Source organism: Pseudonaja textilis, chromosome 13 (assembly GCF_049901715.1).
Source record: "Pseudonaja textilis isolate UNSWEBS1 chromosome 13, rPseTex1.2, whole genome shotgun sequence".
NCBI lineage: Eukaryota > Metazoa > Chordata > Lepidosauria > Squamata > Elapidae > Pseudonaja > Pseudonaja textilis.
The window spans coordinates 20372390-20389260 of NC_142002.1; the positions used below are offsets into that span (position 1 = coordinate 20372390).

Genomic DNA, 16871 nt, shown 5'->3' on the forward strand with positions numbered 1-16871 from the left:
CTCCTGAGTACCCAGTGGATCCAATACCACCCTCCTGGCACCAGGTGAGGTGGCCAGCCACGTGGCCCCCCAAAAAAGTGGCAAAGTTGTTTTTCTGTGCCTAATAATTCCCTTTTTGCTGTCTGGTGTTTGAATAGGCGGGCGCCCCCACCGCTTCAGACGCTTTACAGGGGCACCAAGGAAAACCCGCAGCATTTGAAAATCCCGCAAGGTCTGACCCAGCGATTATTCTTGTCCTTGGCCCAAGTAACGCAACTGTCCCGTTTTCACTCCAGCAAGGTGAAGATTTGGGTTTGTTAAGCAAGACGAGTAGCGTTTTCCCCATCTTAAAAGAAATAAATTTAAGCATTTACGACAAATACCCAATTAAAGGCCATTCTTTATTTAAAAATGTTTTATTGATTGGGTTATGAACGACACACGGGCAGTATTCCCCCCACCCTCCCACAACCGAACACTGGGAACAAGAAAACACTGTTGCCAACAACACGCACAAATTTTAAATACAAATGAAAATAAGAGCGATGCCCAAGCTTTCAAAAAACAAAACAAAACCTTAACATTTCTGCTACAATCCACTATGGCTTTGATGATGAACCTGCTAGGAATTCGTGCATGTGACACATCCGCGCCCTGACTGAGGAGGGCTGTTGAAACAGGTAAAACATGCATCACAAACACACAGACTCCTTTCAAAAAAGGTGTATAAAGTGAAGCTAGTGCTGGTGGAAAGTGCCCTTTTCAAGAGCCTTGCTTTCCAAAGTACGAAATAACCACGTAACATTTGTTCTTCCACCTTGGTGAGAGACACAGGGTGGTCTTCACAACAGCCTGTCTAAGCGAAGGCTCCAGGGGTCTCCAACCTTGGCCACTTTAAGCCTGGAGGACTTCCAACTCCCAGAATTCCCCAGCCAGCAAAGCTTGTGGACGTCCACTACCAGAATTGTAGAGAACTAAATGAAAATGGAGAGGTTGCAGAGAAAGGGATCACAGGAGATGAAGCAAAGCTGACTGGGGAATTCTGGGAGTTGAAGTCCTCCAGGCTAAAAGTAGCCAAGGTTGAAGACCCCTGGGCTAAGCTGTCCTTGTCCTTAATTCAGGGTACACTTCCTCTCCTCTCGAGTGCCACATCCTGATGCCAAGTTCTGCAACTCCGCTCCACGTTATGGGTGGGCAGCAAGCTAGCCAGGCACAGCAGCAGAAGTTGGACTGAGGTCTCCTCCGTGGTAGCAAGGAGAAGGCCAGGTGGGAGGCCGCCCCCGTTCCGCTCTGGAATGTCACCCAAATGTTTAAGTCACTCGCTGGGCATCCAGAGCTAAACAGCCTCCACCAGCCCTAACATCCAAACAATGCTATTATTCTCAATTACGGGATCTTTCTGTCCAGGCGGCGAGGAGGGAGTTGAAACCTCGGAGCTCCACCACGGAAGGGCTTGGGCTGGATCGAGTTTGAGCCGAGGACGCCCAACTCGAGGGCTAGGCCCATCCCCGCAGTGGAAACAGCAAAGGATCTTGCCAGCGTAGCGGATAACCGAAGTTCCACCTCTCTCTTCCTTAGCCAAGAAGCATTTTAACCACATATAAGAAATTCTCATGCATTTTATTCCTAAGTAAACGACAACCGTCATGGGTGGGCTAGTGTGTCTCAGAGGCGTTTTTGCAGATGAACGTTATAAAATATGCGTTGAAGAGTCATAAAAATATATATATATAAATATATATTATCTCTCCCCTTAAAGTTGAAGCATATAAATACTTACTGAATAAGCATCGCAATATAACAAGAGGTGCCCCTCCTAGGGTGCCTTTGTGACACTGCCGTGTAAAAGTTATAATTAAAGGCAACTATGAAGTGTCGGCATAGCCCGGGACGTGCAAACCCAGGTCGGCAGCGCATCATCCCAACAGGCCAAGTCCGGACGCAGAAGGCCAGCGTGTTCTTCCCGGCTTCAAATCTCCCAGCGTGTTCTTCACTCTCGGCTTGAATTCAGAAATACTTTTTTCTTTTCTTTTACTGTTCAGACTTCTGCTCCTGTTTCCCATTAAATTCTTGATCAATTCTGCTTGTCGGAGAGAAGGAATACGGGTCATATTTTGCAAGTGTTTGCGCCGAGGAAAAAAATAAATAAACTTATCACTTAGCAATTGCGGTGAAACGGTTGGTCCAAGTAAAAGCAGGAAGGTTCCTACAGGCTGGAGGGGAACTTTGAACAGTGATAGTTAACAGAGAAATGAAACGGACTCTGCAACTTTTCCTTTGCGTAGGTGCGAATGACCGGGCTCACAGAGTTGTGCAGAGTGCAAGCTAACTACTTTAATGTTGTTCTGGCTATAATACAGGAACTTCCTAGGTCTGGCAGCCTTACTCCTGGGAGTAATCCTATCAGGTCCCAAGGAGCGTAGGGGGAGTGGGCCAGAGACCTTTTGGGGCTGGAGATGGGATCGGCTTTTTGGGAGGGTTTTTTTTTGCCAAGTTTGCCATATTCTGAGCCGTTCCCTCCAAAGGAGAAAAGGAGAGGGGAGCGGATTTGAAGCAATTACGGACAACCAGCACTTTCTGGATCCAGTGGATTTGTTAATCAGCCACAGCAATGAACGCAGTAAGTTAGACGGCGTGGTCAGTAATGTTATTAGCAGGCCGCTCTGGTTAAAAGCCCCATCAGAAGCGCTCTGCATGCGTTGAAATATGGGGGTGGGGGAGAAGGGGGAAGGAGGGATTGCAAACGCAAAGAGCACAGGAGGAAGAAAGAAAAGGAGCGATTCCGTCCGCTTTTAAGGTGGATGAACCAAGGTCGATGGGGTCATAATCACCCTCAGTGTAAAATTAAGCGCTTGTTTCATAGCCCAACGGCTTCCCAATTTTAACGGGGAGCATTTGCAGCCCTCGGTCTGAAGGTCAGCGTTCATACAGGCGGTCTTCAACTTACAGCCGTTCGTTTAGCGGCCAAAGTTACAACGGCACTGCAAACAAAAAGGGAGTCACCAGCCATTTTTTTCCCCCCACGCTTACGGCCACTGCAGCCTCCCGGTGGTCAGGCGATCAGAATTCAGCCGCTTGGCAAAAACTGGCTCGTATTTACGACGGTTGCAGGGTCCCCTTTTGTGACCTTCTCACCAGCCGGAATTCCCTTCAGCACCGTGTGGCTCAATTTAACAACGGCATGGATTTCACTTAACAACGAAAGCCAGGAAGGCCGTACAGTGGGGGAAGGCTCACTGAACCAATATCTCAATTAGCAACAAAAATGGGGGGCTCTGTTGGGGCTGTAAGTCGAGGACTACCTGCAGCTAGACAGCGAAGACTCAGCTCTGGGGGGTTACTTATCGTTCTTGGAAGCAAGCAGCGGTGTGGGCAGCGCGGCAGGAGCGCAAGAAGCGTGCAAGCAAGGGTGAATTCCCATCCCCAGGTGTTGCTGCGTGCACACCAGCCGGCCACCTCCCTTCCCAAAGCCAGCCCAGAGCAGAAAAGGTGAGGAGACACGCGTTCCTGATCAAGAAGTGCAGGTACCTTTGGAGTTTCTTTTTATATTTTTCTTCTTCATACCTTAGTGGGGAAAATTCAATTTTAGTTACAGCTGGCGCAGATTTCGAGACTCGCCAAACCCAAGCCAACCGCACGTACTTAGCCGAGCACGTCCCATCACTGAGGCATAACAATGATATTAACCAGGGGTTTCCCCTCCCCTCCGTGGGAGAGATCATAGTGTCTCTCTCCCAAATTTAGAGCAGGTGGGATCTCTGATGCTCCATCCCCTGGGAAGGGAAATGAGGATCCCAGGCCAGCAGCTGGATCAAACTTAGATAGAAATAACTGATTTGGAGCCTCCGTTATAACAGTGAGAACCACCAACCAAAGGAACAGAATTTGCCTTCGGAGGTTGTGGGAGCTTCGTCACTGGAGGCTTTCAAGAAGAGACCGGGCTGCCCTCTGTCAGAAATGGGGTAGGGTCTCCTGCTTGGGTGGGGGGTGGGGTTGGATTAGATGACCTACAGGGTCCCTTCCCACTCTATTGATCTGTAATCTGGGCAGGGCAGGTGATTTCTCCGAGAAAGCTCCCAAGAGTGTGCCAGCAAATCCGTTTGGCTTTTAGCTACCAACTCCATGGAGGGGGGAGCCCTTCGGGCCTAAACATTCAGACCCTCTTTGGGGGGGCCGTGGACACAAAAGAAAGGGGACCTACTGTTTTATGCATTCAGGGATGGTAACGCTGTCCATGGGGATCAGCTCTGCCAGCTCGGCCAAGGTAAAGACGTATCTGATTTTCTGGCTGAATTTTGAGCTGAGAGAGACAGGAGGGAAACGAAAGTCATGGCTACAGCGCTAAACACGTAGCTCAACAACAACAAAAAAAGGATAGATATTGCATGTGTTACCTAATAAACGGCTTTGTGATTGCCAGGAGCGTTCTAATGAACCAGGAAGGATGGACTATTATTAAGGACTTCAGGTTTTTCCTTAACCTAAGAGCAACAAAAGCGACACAGAAGTTGGCAACAGGCTGGCAACACCGCTCTTCCCGAAAAATTATGCGGTGACCCCAGTGCCGCATGAGGCAGATCCCCTTCCCCAATTCCCACCCGTCAAAGAACTCTGCATTGCTCTGCCAAATGCATTGCACCTCTTCCTCTATCCCCCCCCCCCGCCCCTATTTAATCTTTACCTCCTATCAATTTGCTGGTAACACTTCCTGAGCCAACCTAGGCTGGGCATCTTCCGCCGGGTGGTTGCCCCGTTGAGATAAACAATCATGTAGCTCTCCGCTATTAATAATTCTAGGGAGCCGATAACGTATCTGTGGGGAGGAAAAGAGGAAGAAACAGCTGGCCTGGCAGCTTGATTCACACCGAGACCAGGCAATACAGGTAGTAGTATTCGGTTTACGACAACGGAGTCCAACGTTTCCATTGTTAAGTGAGATTGGCCCGCATTTTACAACCTCTCTGTCTGTCAAGAGAAGCTCCCAATCCAATCTGATCCCTTTAACTCGTCTTTGGAAATGAGACTGTTCATATGGGGGGGTAATTAATCTTGTAATTAATTATAAAATAATTAATAATTAATAAAATAAATAATTTTATTTTAATAATAATTGTATTATTTATTAATAAGTAAAATAATTAATTAATCTTGTAATTAATCATCCCTCCCAGCTCCACAGAGACAACCACTCTTCCAGATAAGGTGCCTCAAAATCTAACTCCAGACGAAAGCAGCGTTACCTGTTCGCTCCGCCACTTACTTAAACAGATTATCCATTAAGTATCGGTAGTTTGGCTGGTTACTTTCCGGCATGAAGCAAACCGCAAAGACAATAATTGCATTTAGCCCATCCCCGTAATAACCTAGAGAGAGAGAGAGAGAGAGAGGAAAAATAGCAATCACAACGATGCTTTTTCCTTGAAGGTTTCCTGCGGCTGCAGAGAGCCGGTCTGGCGAATCAAGCATTATAGTAAGTCAGCACTTACCTCCATGGCTAATTACTTTCTTGTAGGGCTCAATGGCCTTCATGTCTACTCGGTGACCCTGGTCCCCAATCTGGTACATTCGCCATCGCCGTTCCTCCTCCTTCTCTTCCGAGGCCGTGTATTCCAGCAGGGAGCCCTTCCGAACGGCATCGGTGCTTTTATGCTTTGGAAGATCATCTGGCCGCCATGGAAAACAGAGGATTGGAAGCGGCGTTACATTAACAGACCGAGGTTCCCCCACTTCAGCAACTTTTAAGAGGCGTGGACTCCAACTCCCAGAATTCCCAGGGCCGCACGGATGGGTTGGTCAGTTAAGTGTTTCAGAGTGACAGGCTCACGTTTCGAAGGGTCAACGTTCCCTTATGAAAATGAACGAGGAATCGAGGAATTAAACCGTTACTGAATGATTTTAAAGTTGAGCTAACCGGGAATATTATCCTTTTCTTTGAAAACGTGAAATCTCTTGCAGGTTTTTAAAATCAATGTACGTAAGTCTCATTTTGATCAATGTTCTCTACATCAGAGTTGCTCTCCACAAAGAATAATCAGCATTTAAGTTTGACATGCCCAAATTACAGAAGCAAGGTCTTTTAAAAAACATATTCAGAATATTTAGGGTGGTGCAGACGCCTCCTGAAAACTCTTTGAGAAGTTGACAGCTCTGGATGGTTTCCCTTCAACGATCATTTTTCCACTGATTGTCAAATCATTTTCACTGCCCCGATTTGCAGCAGTCATGCAAATAGACAAATCTTTCAATCAAAGCTACGTGGGATCTTGGGTGTGTGTGTGTGTGTGTGTGTGTGTGTGTGTGCACGCTAGCCAGGACTAAATCATCCTCCTGGTTTTGTAAAAGAGATTTCAGTAGTGCAAGCCTTACCACAGAGGTGGGAAAAACTACTTCAGCAAGTTAGTAGTTTGTTTTCCAAGGACAGAAGGCTGGGTTAAGGGAAACTATCCTTCCAGGGAAACGCAGACAGCGGCATTAAAAAGAGAAGAGATAGAAACCTTATTGCAATGACACACGACTGGACCCGCCTCTCACCCACAGTAAAAAAATAAATAAAAATAAGCCAAGCATTTGTGTAGCGTTGGACTCTGCACCCTCCCGTTTCAATGCCTGTGAAACACCCATACAAAGGAGCAGGCTCAGCGGCAACAGCGCCCGAGAGGGAACACACCTAAGGATAAAACTCCGTTGCTATTTTATTTTTAAATCTTACCTTCCCACTCAAACTCATTATTGCTGTTCTCCGAGGGGGTGTCTATATCGTCCAAGTCAATATCTCCACTTGCCTCTAAGCCGGATAAAATGGACTCTTCACTCTGATCCAAAGTCAAGTTTATATTTGGAGCTATTAGTTTCTTCTTAACCTTGTTGCCATTAATTTCTAATAGGTTGAAAGGTAGGGGAAGATAATAGGTGATTTTGTGGTAAATGTCAAAGCTAGAAAAAAGAAGCCTCAAAACTAGAAACGAGACTATTTAACAGAAGGGGGAGAGAGAGAGAAGTTACTTTACTTGTTGTTGAGAAGTAGGGCTAATTGTTGAAAGCCCATCGAACGTAAGCATTATGTTACAATCTTTCTTTACTTTTTAAAAGGGAGATAATACAGGCACTTCGCTCAGCAAAGAAATTAATAATATACTCAACAGTTCTAGAATTAAATACAAGACTTGTTTCTCTTCTGTTTGGAATCTGTTTTGACATTTCTGCAGAGATCATATATGTAACTTTGGTCCTTCTAATAAAGTGAACATTATTCTTTCATAAAAAGACACTATTTTGTGTCCATTGTGATCCATCAGAAGTGAACACAATGTTTTGAATTCCCAGTGCTACTGGTCTTAAACACTCCAGTGCAGGGGTCTCCAAACTTGGCAACTTTAAGACTTGTGAAGTTGCCAAGGTTGGAGACCCCTGCTCCAGTGCATCTTTACTGAAATGCTCTGATCTTGTCAAATGTAGCCTGATTTCAAACCACTGTCATAATTATGGTAGTCAAATTCAAGGTTAGACCACTCCTCGGAAGGCTGCCTCAGTCTTCTCCAAAGTGGGAAAATCTTTATAGCAGGACTGTCCAACCTTGGCCACTTTAGAATTGGACCAACTCCTAGAATTCTCCAGCCAGCATGAATGGCTGGGGAATTCTGGGAGCTGAAGTTCACAAGTCTTAAAGTAGGTTAGGAATACCCCCCCCACACCCTCTAGAGAAAACAGTATTTGAAAGTTGTAGAATTGCAACATTAAAATGTTTTGATCACTTCTAGAATACTGGAACTAGCCGGGGGAGTATCAGGCAAAAACAAAATCTGAAGTGGAACATCAGAATATATCACGTGTCCCACCAGAGTTTCTTATTCTTGCTGTGACCTGGAGCAGCACAATGTCACATTTTTAATTTAATTGATAGCAGCAGACGTCAACTTCTGCCTCAGCTGCCTCAGCTCGAAGGTCAAGTTCACAATATCTCGGGGGCATCAAATTCCCTACTACTCCAACCGAGATGGAGGCACTTACCGGATTGGTCTCCGCTTTCAGCGGGCCCAGCTTCCATATGGTCATCTTCTGGCAAAGGTCTGGGATAGAGGGCAGACGTTAAAATGTAGTCAAGATCAAAGTTCCTTCCTTTCCTATTTCCTTTCTGTAACCCTAAGAGTCGCAGTAGCTCACAACAATTTGATTCCAAGTGGACGACACAACTACTTCGAGTCCAGACCGCTTGTGAGTCCTGCTGTATCAGGAGATGACGCACTAACATGAACACTTCCGGACTGCACAAAAGTCCAGCCTGTTCCTGTTGATATCTGTGCACCTTCTCCACCCTTGCTGCATAAACAGCCTCCCACAATGGTCTGTAAGACACCTTTGCTGATCAGGACTGCTACTCCCACTAGCATACAAATAACCCATTGCAATAAATTGCATTATTTTTCATCACCACCACGCCTTGAGTCAGAATCTGCCCAAGGAAATTTTCTGTACGTACTGCAAATTATACAATCTCCGACATCGTTTTCCAACCCAAGTGAAGCAAAACAAGTCGGCTGGGCCTTACCTGGGAAAGTCTTCGTCCTGCCACTCCTCCTTGACTTCCACTCCTTCCATCCTCAGCTTTGCCTCTAGGGCTAACGGAGCTCCGTCGTGATCCAGAGTTCCAGAGTATTGTTGTTGGGAGGTGTGAGGAACTGCAAAATATGTTTCTGTTGAAGAGGAGCTTAGTCAGGGCAGGAGTGACTTCCTAGGAAGCCCTAATTTAGCATCTGAGTTCATCCGCAGAAGAAAGCAGCAGCAATTTCTCCCTTTCTGCTGAAATATTCCTCTTGCAGTCTATGCTTTTTCTCAGAGAGCGCCTTTTCGTATCTCTTTGGAAACGGATCTCAGCACACAGACTACGCTCATCATCCAGGGGACACAGGTATAAAGGAAAAACTGCCACCCATTACCAATACAGGCATCCCAAACCCAAAAAGGTACATCAAACAACAAAGCTTCTGAGCTGAGACCTCCTTTCTTCCGGTCTCATTTAACGTTTATTCACCAAACAAAAATAACACATCCGAACAAGAAAAAAAAATGAAAAAAAAACAACACTAAAACATGACATGGAGATAGGTACGTTAAGGACCCCTTGAGGACCCCTTAAATATGGGTTGAGGTCCACAGAAGTTAAATTGGGAGTTAAAACTGTGAAAGTTAATAGATTTAGGATCCATCTCTGAATGCCCTTCACCTGCCACGAGCACCAACTGTGCCTCGCCGTTTGCAATAAATGGTTGCCAGGGACGCGCGCACACACACACACACACACACACACACACACACGCCCTTTGTTACACCCTCAGCTCCAGCATGGGAGAGAAGGTGTGTGGGGGGGTATCAGCAACTTATACAACCGGGGCACTATGTGAGAGCAAATCAGCAAAACCGGAACTGACCCTATAAATGGGAGTTAACCATTCCTGAAAGGGGCTGGGAATGTTTTCCACCCTGTGCAAATCCATCAACTGCTCTTCTTACAAACATATTTCTTAGGAAAAGCTAGGGAAGAATACTTATTTGTATATTTAGCCTATGATGAGAACATGACTGCAGAGAAACAAGCCCAAGCACACCAACCACATAATTATATATACAATTTCTGCAGGGGTACGGCAGTGGCCTCATAAGCAGATGTCCCATTCATCTATCCAGATGTGTTGCTTTGTAGAGATCTTCTAGGGCACCAGAGAACGCACGTTGTGGTGGGCAGCCTTGCACAATAAGTTTGCATATTAGCATCACAATTGCAACAAGGGGGATCCTTCCAGCCTCACTGGAACAGAGAGCAAGGCAGAGGCACTTCTTCCAGTATCACACCTACCATAATTCTGTTCAATTTCGCCCAGACAGAGCCAGGCAGGTCAAAACCAGGGGATTTGGTCGAGGAGCCACTAACGGTCAGGCCACAAGAAGGTACTTTGGAAGATCGCTAAGAAGGAAACTGGTAGGAGAGGGAACCACGGTTTTGGGTGTAGCCGGCAACGGCTACAGGGCAAGCTTGGAAAGGATATATTAATCATAGTCCCTTGAAAGTGAGTTTTCTGCCTACTCAAGCCCCGGAGGAAACACATTTTGAGTCATTCCACTTCCCATTAGAAGGGCGAAACAAGGAAGTCAAGCTACAGGTTTCAAAACAGCCCAGCTCCCTCCAGGGCGGCTGCAGTTGTTGTAGGAGTCAGTCACCAAATTCTGATCATGTGGCCACGGGGATGCTGCAATGGCCATAACAGCCCTTAGACTTAGACACCACTTCACAGTGCTTTACAGCCCTCTCTAAGCTGTTTTTACAGAGTCAGCCTTTTGCCCCCAACAATCTGGCTCCTTGGAAGGATGGGAGGCTGAGTCAATCTTGAGCAGGTTAGGATCGAACTACTGGCAGTGGGCAGAGTCAGCCTGAAATAGTGCATTCTAACCATTGCACAAGGAGGGAGGGAGGGAGGGAGGGAGGGAGGGAGGGAGGGAAGGAAGGAAGGAAGGAAGGAAGGAAGGAAGGAAGGAAGGAAGGAAGGGGAGGGAAGAGGGAAAGGAGGAGAAAGGAAGGACCGTAGCAATAGCACATAGACTTATATACTGATTCACAGGGATTTACCGCCCTCTAAGCAGTTTGCAGAGTCACCCTATTTGCCCCCAGCAATTTGGGTCCTCATTTCACCCAACCTGGAAGGATGGAAGGCTGAGTCCACCTTGAGCCTGACGGGATTCGAAACGCCAAATTGCAGGCAATCGTTAGGTAGCAGAAGTAGAAGCGTGAAAAACAGCCCTAAGCCCCTTTTTTTTTCAGTGCTGTTGCACCTTAGAACAGTCACTAAATGAAAATTTCATAAGTCGAGGACTACCTGTAAGGCTATATAGAGCGAAGGTCTCCAATCTTGGCCACCTTTAAGACTTGTGGACTTCAACTCCCAGAATTCCCCAGCCTAACAAAGTTGGACCGCCCCCCTCCCCATGCGGGTCATTCCAAGGAGCTCCTGCCCAATCACATCCAGAGGGACCCAAACGAACCAATCAGGTGGGCTACCTGGCCCCTCCTCTTGAAAGGGCTGGACCCGCCCTCCTGTGATACCGACCGGAGTGGGGGGTTGACGACGACCTGAGGCCGAACTGTGAGGAGCAAATATGGGGGTTTTCCCCCTCAGAGCCCCGCCCTCCAAGAAAGAAAGCAACACAGGCTCCCTGCAAGTAGAAATCTAGCTGGCCAAGGATCTTGGGGAGGGAGGGAAAGGCGGGGAACCCCCTCCCCGCCCCATTTCCCCTCTCCGAGACTCCCGCATCCCATAATAATCCCTCTCCGGCCCCGAGGAGAATCCTCACCTCCTCGCGGTGCCTCTCTCGCTCACAGCCGGCCGGACGACCCCTCCCAAAGGTGGCGACCCTGCCCCGGAAGGACACGTGAGCAAACAGGAAACAGGACGCAACCCCCCCTCTTCCTATTCTTCGGGAAACGGAGCGGGCCGCTATTTTGCGCCTGCGTACTGGGAGGCGGCTGGAAGGGCGTGGTAGGGAGGGGCCAAGGACGCATGCGCCGAGCGGTGCTCAACTCCCAGCGGCTAACCCGTGCGGGTAAATTGCGCATGCGTCTAAAGCGAAGATTCCTTCTGGTTTTGTCGCCGCGATGCCTTCGTCTCCCGAGTCGGGCAGTGGGCGTGGTCTCCAAGGCGGTGGGCGTGGTTTATGCAAATAGAGCTAGTGGGACATGCAATCTTTGCAGAAGTTTATTATTATTGTTGTTGCTGTTGTTTGTTGCAGAATAAGTGGCTGTCTGCACGCATGCAGTCAGGTTCTGCTTAGGAAACCCTGGGCTGATTCACACAATACGCTTCAATGTCAAACTTACAATGTCAAACTTACATTATCATCCATATTTGTTGGTCAATCAAGTCTTTTTAAAGCCACCCCGACGGAACATAAAAAGCGCCCAGAGATCCAGCCAGGTATCTCTCTCCAGTCACTCACAAGCAGCACATCAGGTATACTGCCCCTAAAGTTGGAGGTTCCATTATTCCTCTCCCTGGAGGACTTTGCTTCTTATGACTTACTACTTAGAACTGTGTCCATAACTCAAGGTGGTCTATGACCTTGATTTATCTTTTATTTTGTTCTAGCAGGAACAGTAAAGGTTTGTCTGTTGAGGCTCGGCTACATTCAGCCTAAAAGGAAGGAATTTAAAAGCAAGATTTATTTATTATAACAATTCTTTTATTTAGAACAATGACTTATTTGCAATGGGGTTCGTTCTGTCTTGCTTTTTTTTTTTTCCGCCCTTGGGAAAAATTTGCTGTTTTGCAGCATTTTCCTTTGTCCACAGGATGGCAGGCAGATCCCTGAACATGGAAGAAATGAAAAGCCGGGAAGGATTTGGAGGTGATGCACAGAACAAACCTGGGTAGAAGTGGGGAAGGGAGGGGCTAAAACTTCTCTTTCTGGCCTGTAGCACTCTAGGTGAACCACTAGGGGCAACAAGAGGTCTTCCTTGCCGCCCTCTATTGGTGTGGGAGAGTGTTGCAACTCCTTTTTTTCCCTCATTTTTGGAAGTAGCTGAGGGGGGATTTAAGAAAAGTGGATGATCTGCCCAGATGTGAAAAAATAAATAAATCTATAGTGCTTTTCAGAAATTGTCACCTGTTTGGCAGGCTACGGGATGCTCCACCTGTTTCATGGGGCGAAGCTGGGCACAAGCATAGGAGCAGCTGTGCACCCCGGGTATTGTTAGAGACCTCATATTGGGGAGGGGGTGTTAATTGGTCCACTCCTGGCTGTTTCCAGGGTTCATTTTGCATGCTAAGTTCCCGTCATTAATGAGATGCTTGAGTTGCAAAGCAGCCTGATGTTGCAGCTGATACAGGACGTGGCTAATTGTGGACGTGCAGCATGGTTTCCTTTTCAACTGCTCTTCACGTCCAAAATTATCTCTCAATCCGAACGAAAAATGCATGAGAGGAAAGGGAGATGGAGACGTGAAAAACCACTCAGGAAATGAGCAAGCCCTGAACTAGTTGGTTTTGGACAACAGACCAAATCGTGTGTGTTCAGTTCGGACTTAACATTTTGTATCTTTGATGGCTTAGCGCAGGGTTGTTCACACTTGGCAACTTAAAGACTTCAGTGTGTGGGCTTCAGCTCCCAGATTTCCGCAGATGATATGTGTGGACTTCAAGTCCCAGAATTCCCCCAGCCTCATACCAGTGGGGGGAATTCTGGGAGTTGAAATCCATGCTTCTTAAAAGTTGCCAATAATGAAAAACAACGGCTTAAAGCATTGCGTGAACCCAGCCAATAAACCATGATTAAGAAACTGTCTTAGAGCATCGTGTGAACCCAAGCAATATATGCCAAGCTGGGTAGCTTCTGATCCTAGGTTGAAACAGCAGAAGGAAGGCAGGCCGACAGAACCCCAATTCTCAGGAGCATTATTTGACTGATTGATCGATCTCCTGCCCATCTCATCTCGAGCTTAACGTGAGGAAGCAGCTCAGGACTGACAACTGAACTTTTGAAAGTTGGGTCTGATGGGGAAACTTCTGAATGCAAATTGAAACGGGCCTGTGAGGAACGCAGAGGGATTTCAAAGGGTTTCCCCAGTGCCTTGCCTGATGCTTTTTTCTGGCTTGTTTTTTTAAAAAAATGCAAAACATTTCACACTGAATAAATGTCTCCTCAGGAATTTTTAAAAAAATAAAATAAGAAGAATAAACATTTGGACCTCGCCTGAAGTCAAGTCACTTCCTAATGTGACTTTCTCTATTTGCTGTGATAAGCATTAAAATTTGCACCATGCTTGATTAATCATTGTTTAGCAATGGGCGGGGGGGGCGCAGTAAATGGTTTGGAATTGCCACAGTGTAACAAATGGTTATTTGATAATGAATGAAAATGTTTGAAAATACTGTTAAAATGTCAGCTTTTAACACACAGATCATTACTCAAAAACGAATGCAAACACAGAAACCACGGTGACATCGTAAATATAGTCCCGGAAATCCAGGCCAGATAGCTGGGAAACGGGTATAAATTGATATATGAAGTTAATTTCAATCTGTAAAAGTAATTGCATTGGTTTAACTTATTTAACTCTTCTTACAATAATATTTATGGCAGGGGGTGAAAGTAAAGAAATAAATGATGATAAATAGGTAAAAGATATAGGAAATGGGAATTGTTTTCCAATTTAATTACACTGTCACATAAAATTATCACGCAGATACACAATGCCAACAGAAGGAATACATTAAAGGGTCTATTATGCTGTCGAGTATCTGTTATTGTTGATGCTGTAATTTTTTTTCCTTTGCTCCTCCAAATGATCTCCCTATGTTCTCCAGTAGCTCAAGGTGTGTTTTGGGGGCAGGTGGGTGGCTTTTTCGCCCAAGATCCCAAGTCCCATATTGGCACAAACGGGATGTGACTGTCTCCAAAAATTTGGGCAGAGTTTTTTCCTTACAAATAACATTATTCTTAAAGGTGAAGTGCTAAAGTGGGAAAACGTAATGGACTTCTTCGATGCTTGCTTTTTCCTGGAACTAGCAAAAAGGTTGAAGAAGCTTTTCCCCCAATTTGGTGCTCTCTGTAGGATTGGATTACAAAGCCCATCGCCTTCCCCCAGTGTAATGATGGTCTTTGTAGACCAGCCCAGGTTGTGTTAGGCATCAGAGACCATTAGTTCGGGTTTATTTCTGTGGATTTCCAGCCATCTTAACGGCTGCAGCAATGCACTTAAAAACCATGGCAAGAAAAAAAAAGTCACGGAGTGGGGCCAAAACTCACTTTGCAACTGTCTTGCTTAGCGGCAGAAATGTTGGGCTCAACTGCAGTCATAAATTGAAGCCTCCCTGTATCCCACACCGGTCTTGGATGCTGGGGAGAAGGACAGGTGCGGTCAATGAGCCCAACGCACCTTCGCCCTAGGTTGCGTGAAGCCAGAGGTCTGTGGCCCATTGTGGGTGTCCAAGGCAGTGGGACCCCAGCCTCATCTAGGGCTGATCTATTGTTTGCCTGCTTCCAGCCCCCGACACCCCCCCTCTCCCCCAGCAATCGCAGGACTGTTTCTTCCGTGCCGTCAAAGAGCCCAACCAGAAAAGGGGACGGTAATTATTCTTCATGAACTCCTGCGGTGGGTTTCCCATTTTGCAAAGGGGGCTTTGGAGAGACAGGGCGGTTCTGCTCCAAGTAGCATTTCATCGCCCGCCTCCCAGTAATTGATGCATCTGACTATCAAGTCAGGCCTTCTCCCCAGGGCGCTTAATGGGCAAGATCTATTGTCGTTTTGGCAGGCATTGCTGGGGTGATTGTGGAGGACTTAAGGAGACTCTTGGGTGGGCTAAACAGGGCTACCTAACACCCCCACCCACCGGTTACGAAAATGCAGGCAAAATAATAATCTTAAATAAAAACAAAGTTCCACTCGTTTTACTTCTGCACAATGTCCCTTTCCAAAGTCTTAGGATTTCCTTTCTCCCTTCAAAAAAAGCCAGCTGGGGGCTTTGCGGTAGCAGAAACAGAGTGGCGCATAGGTGCATTTGCAAGTACAGGTAATCCTTGGCTTCCAACTGTTGGTTTAACGACCGTTCGAAGTTACAACGGCACTGGGAAAAAAAAGTGACCTCCAAATTGTTCACATGACCCTTTGCAATCTCCTCGCCGGGGCAGAGGTGGGTATTCAGACGGTTCTGACCGGTTCTCCAGAACTGGTAGTGGAAATTTTGAGTAGTTGGGAGAACCGGCCAATCCCGCCTCTGACTGGCCCCGCCAACCCCATCTCTTCTCCGCCTCCCGTTGAGTCCCAGCAGATTGGCTAGGTCTCCTTTGGTTGCCCTGTGCAGGAGAATGGAGCTGGAAAGCAGGTTAGAGGGGTGGGGAGGGAAGGGGGATTTTGCAGGATCCTTCCCCTGCCACGCCCACCAAGCCACGCCCGCAGAACCGGTAGTAAAACAATTTTGAATCCCACCACCACTGCCCCAGGGCCACGTGATCAAAATTTGGACCCTTGGCAAATAGCCTGGTTTTATGGCAGTCACAAGGTCACGGCATCCCCTCCGGTGACTTTCTGACAAGCAGAGTCGGTGGGAAGGCCAGATTCGCTTAATGACCATGTGTCCAATTCACTTAAGAATTGCAGCAAGAAAGGCTGTAAAATAGGGCAAAATGCAGCAACCGCCTCACTTAGCAACCGACGTTTTGAAACCAAGGATTGTCCACACACTACGGCGGAGAGTATATGTGTATCCCGCTGAGGTTTCTCACGTGCGTGTATTCCCACAGGGGCGAAGGACAAGAAGATGGCAAGAGACACACACACCCCTCTGTCCTAGTGGGGGATACAAGTAATAGAGACTCCGGAAAAGGGGACGAGACCCCTGGAGCGGCGATGATAGCATGTTGCAGGCAGCGCCAGCAGAACACAGGCGCACAGGCGGGCGATTCCCACGGCTCAGGATGCGTTCATGGACCTCTGGCACGCAGGGAGAAGGGGAGAAGAGGGCTCAGCCACCATTTCTAATGCTAAGAAGCCCATCGTAAGTCAGGGAAGCAACCTGCCACTTTACAGTTTCCCATAAAGGAAAATTTTTGTAACTCAGGTTTGAAATTTGGGGGAGGGGGGGTCCTTGAGGCTCTCTGAGTTTTCCTGCAGACGTTTCATGACCCAACTAAGGAACATCGTCAGTGCTAGGAGGAAAAGAGGTTTGTGGAGGAGGAGGAGGAAGGACTGTGGGGTCTTTAGTGCTCTCTGAGCTTGGTGGTTTTCTTGCAGACGTTTCGTGACCCAACTAGGGAACATCATCAGTGCTAGAAGAGAAAGAGGTTTGCTTGTGAGTGCTCCCTGCTAGCACTGATGGTGTTCCCTAGTTGGGTCATGAAACGTCTGCAAG

The 16871-nt window shown here is 47.1% G+C and overlaps 1 protein-coding gene across 4 annotated transcripts; it reads right to left on the minus strand.

Annotated features, from left to right (window-relative positions):
- Positions 1–379: 379 nt before the first annotated feature.
- Positions 380–11483, minus strand: BNIP2 (BCL2 interacting protein 2). 4 transcript variants are annotated; one of them, XM_026709589.2, is made up of 11 exons: positions 11320–11435; positions 8525–8669; positions 7987–8045; positions 6689–6856; positions 5466–5642; positions 5240–5342; positions 4661–4792; positions 4374–4460; positions 4181–4279; positions 3508–3543; positions 380–2059 (listed from the first exon to the last, which is right to left on the minus strand). In XM_026709589.2, the coding sequence occupies exons 2-11, from the start codon at positions 8572–8574 to the stop codon at positions 2011–2013; spliced, it is 960 nt and encodes a 319-aa protein (XP_026565374.1). In that variant the 5' UTR covers positions 8575–8669; positions 11320–11435; the 3' UTR covers positions 380–2010. The 4 variants fall into 4 exon arrangements, with proteins under 4 accessions (XP_026565374.1, XP_087797828.1, XP_087797829.1 ...); XM_087941702.1 differs by having other exon boundaries at positions 8525–8644; positions 11311–11435; XM_087941703.1 differs by having other exon boundaries at positions 6689–6791; positions 11320–11401.
- Positions 11484–16871: the final 5388 nt, after the last annotated feature.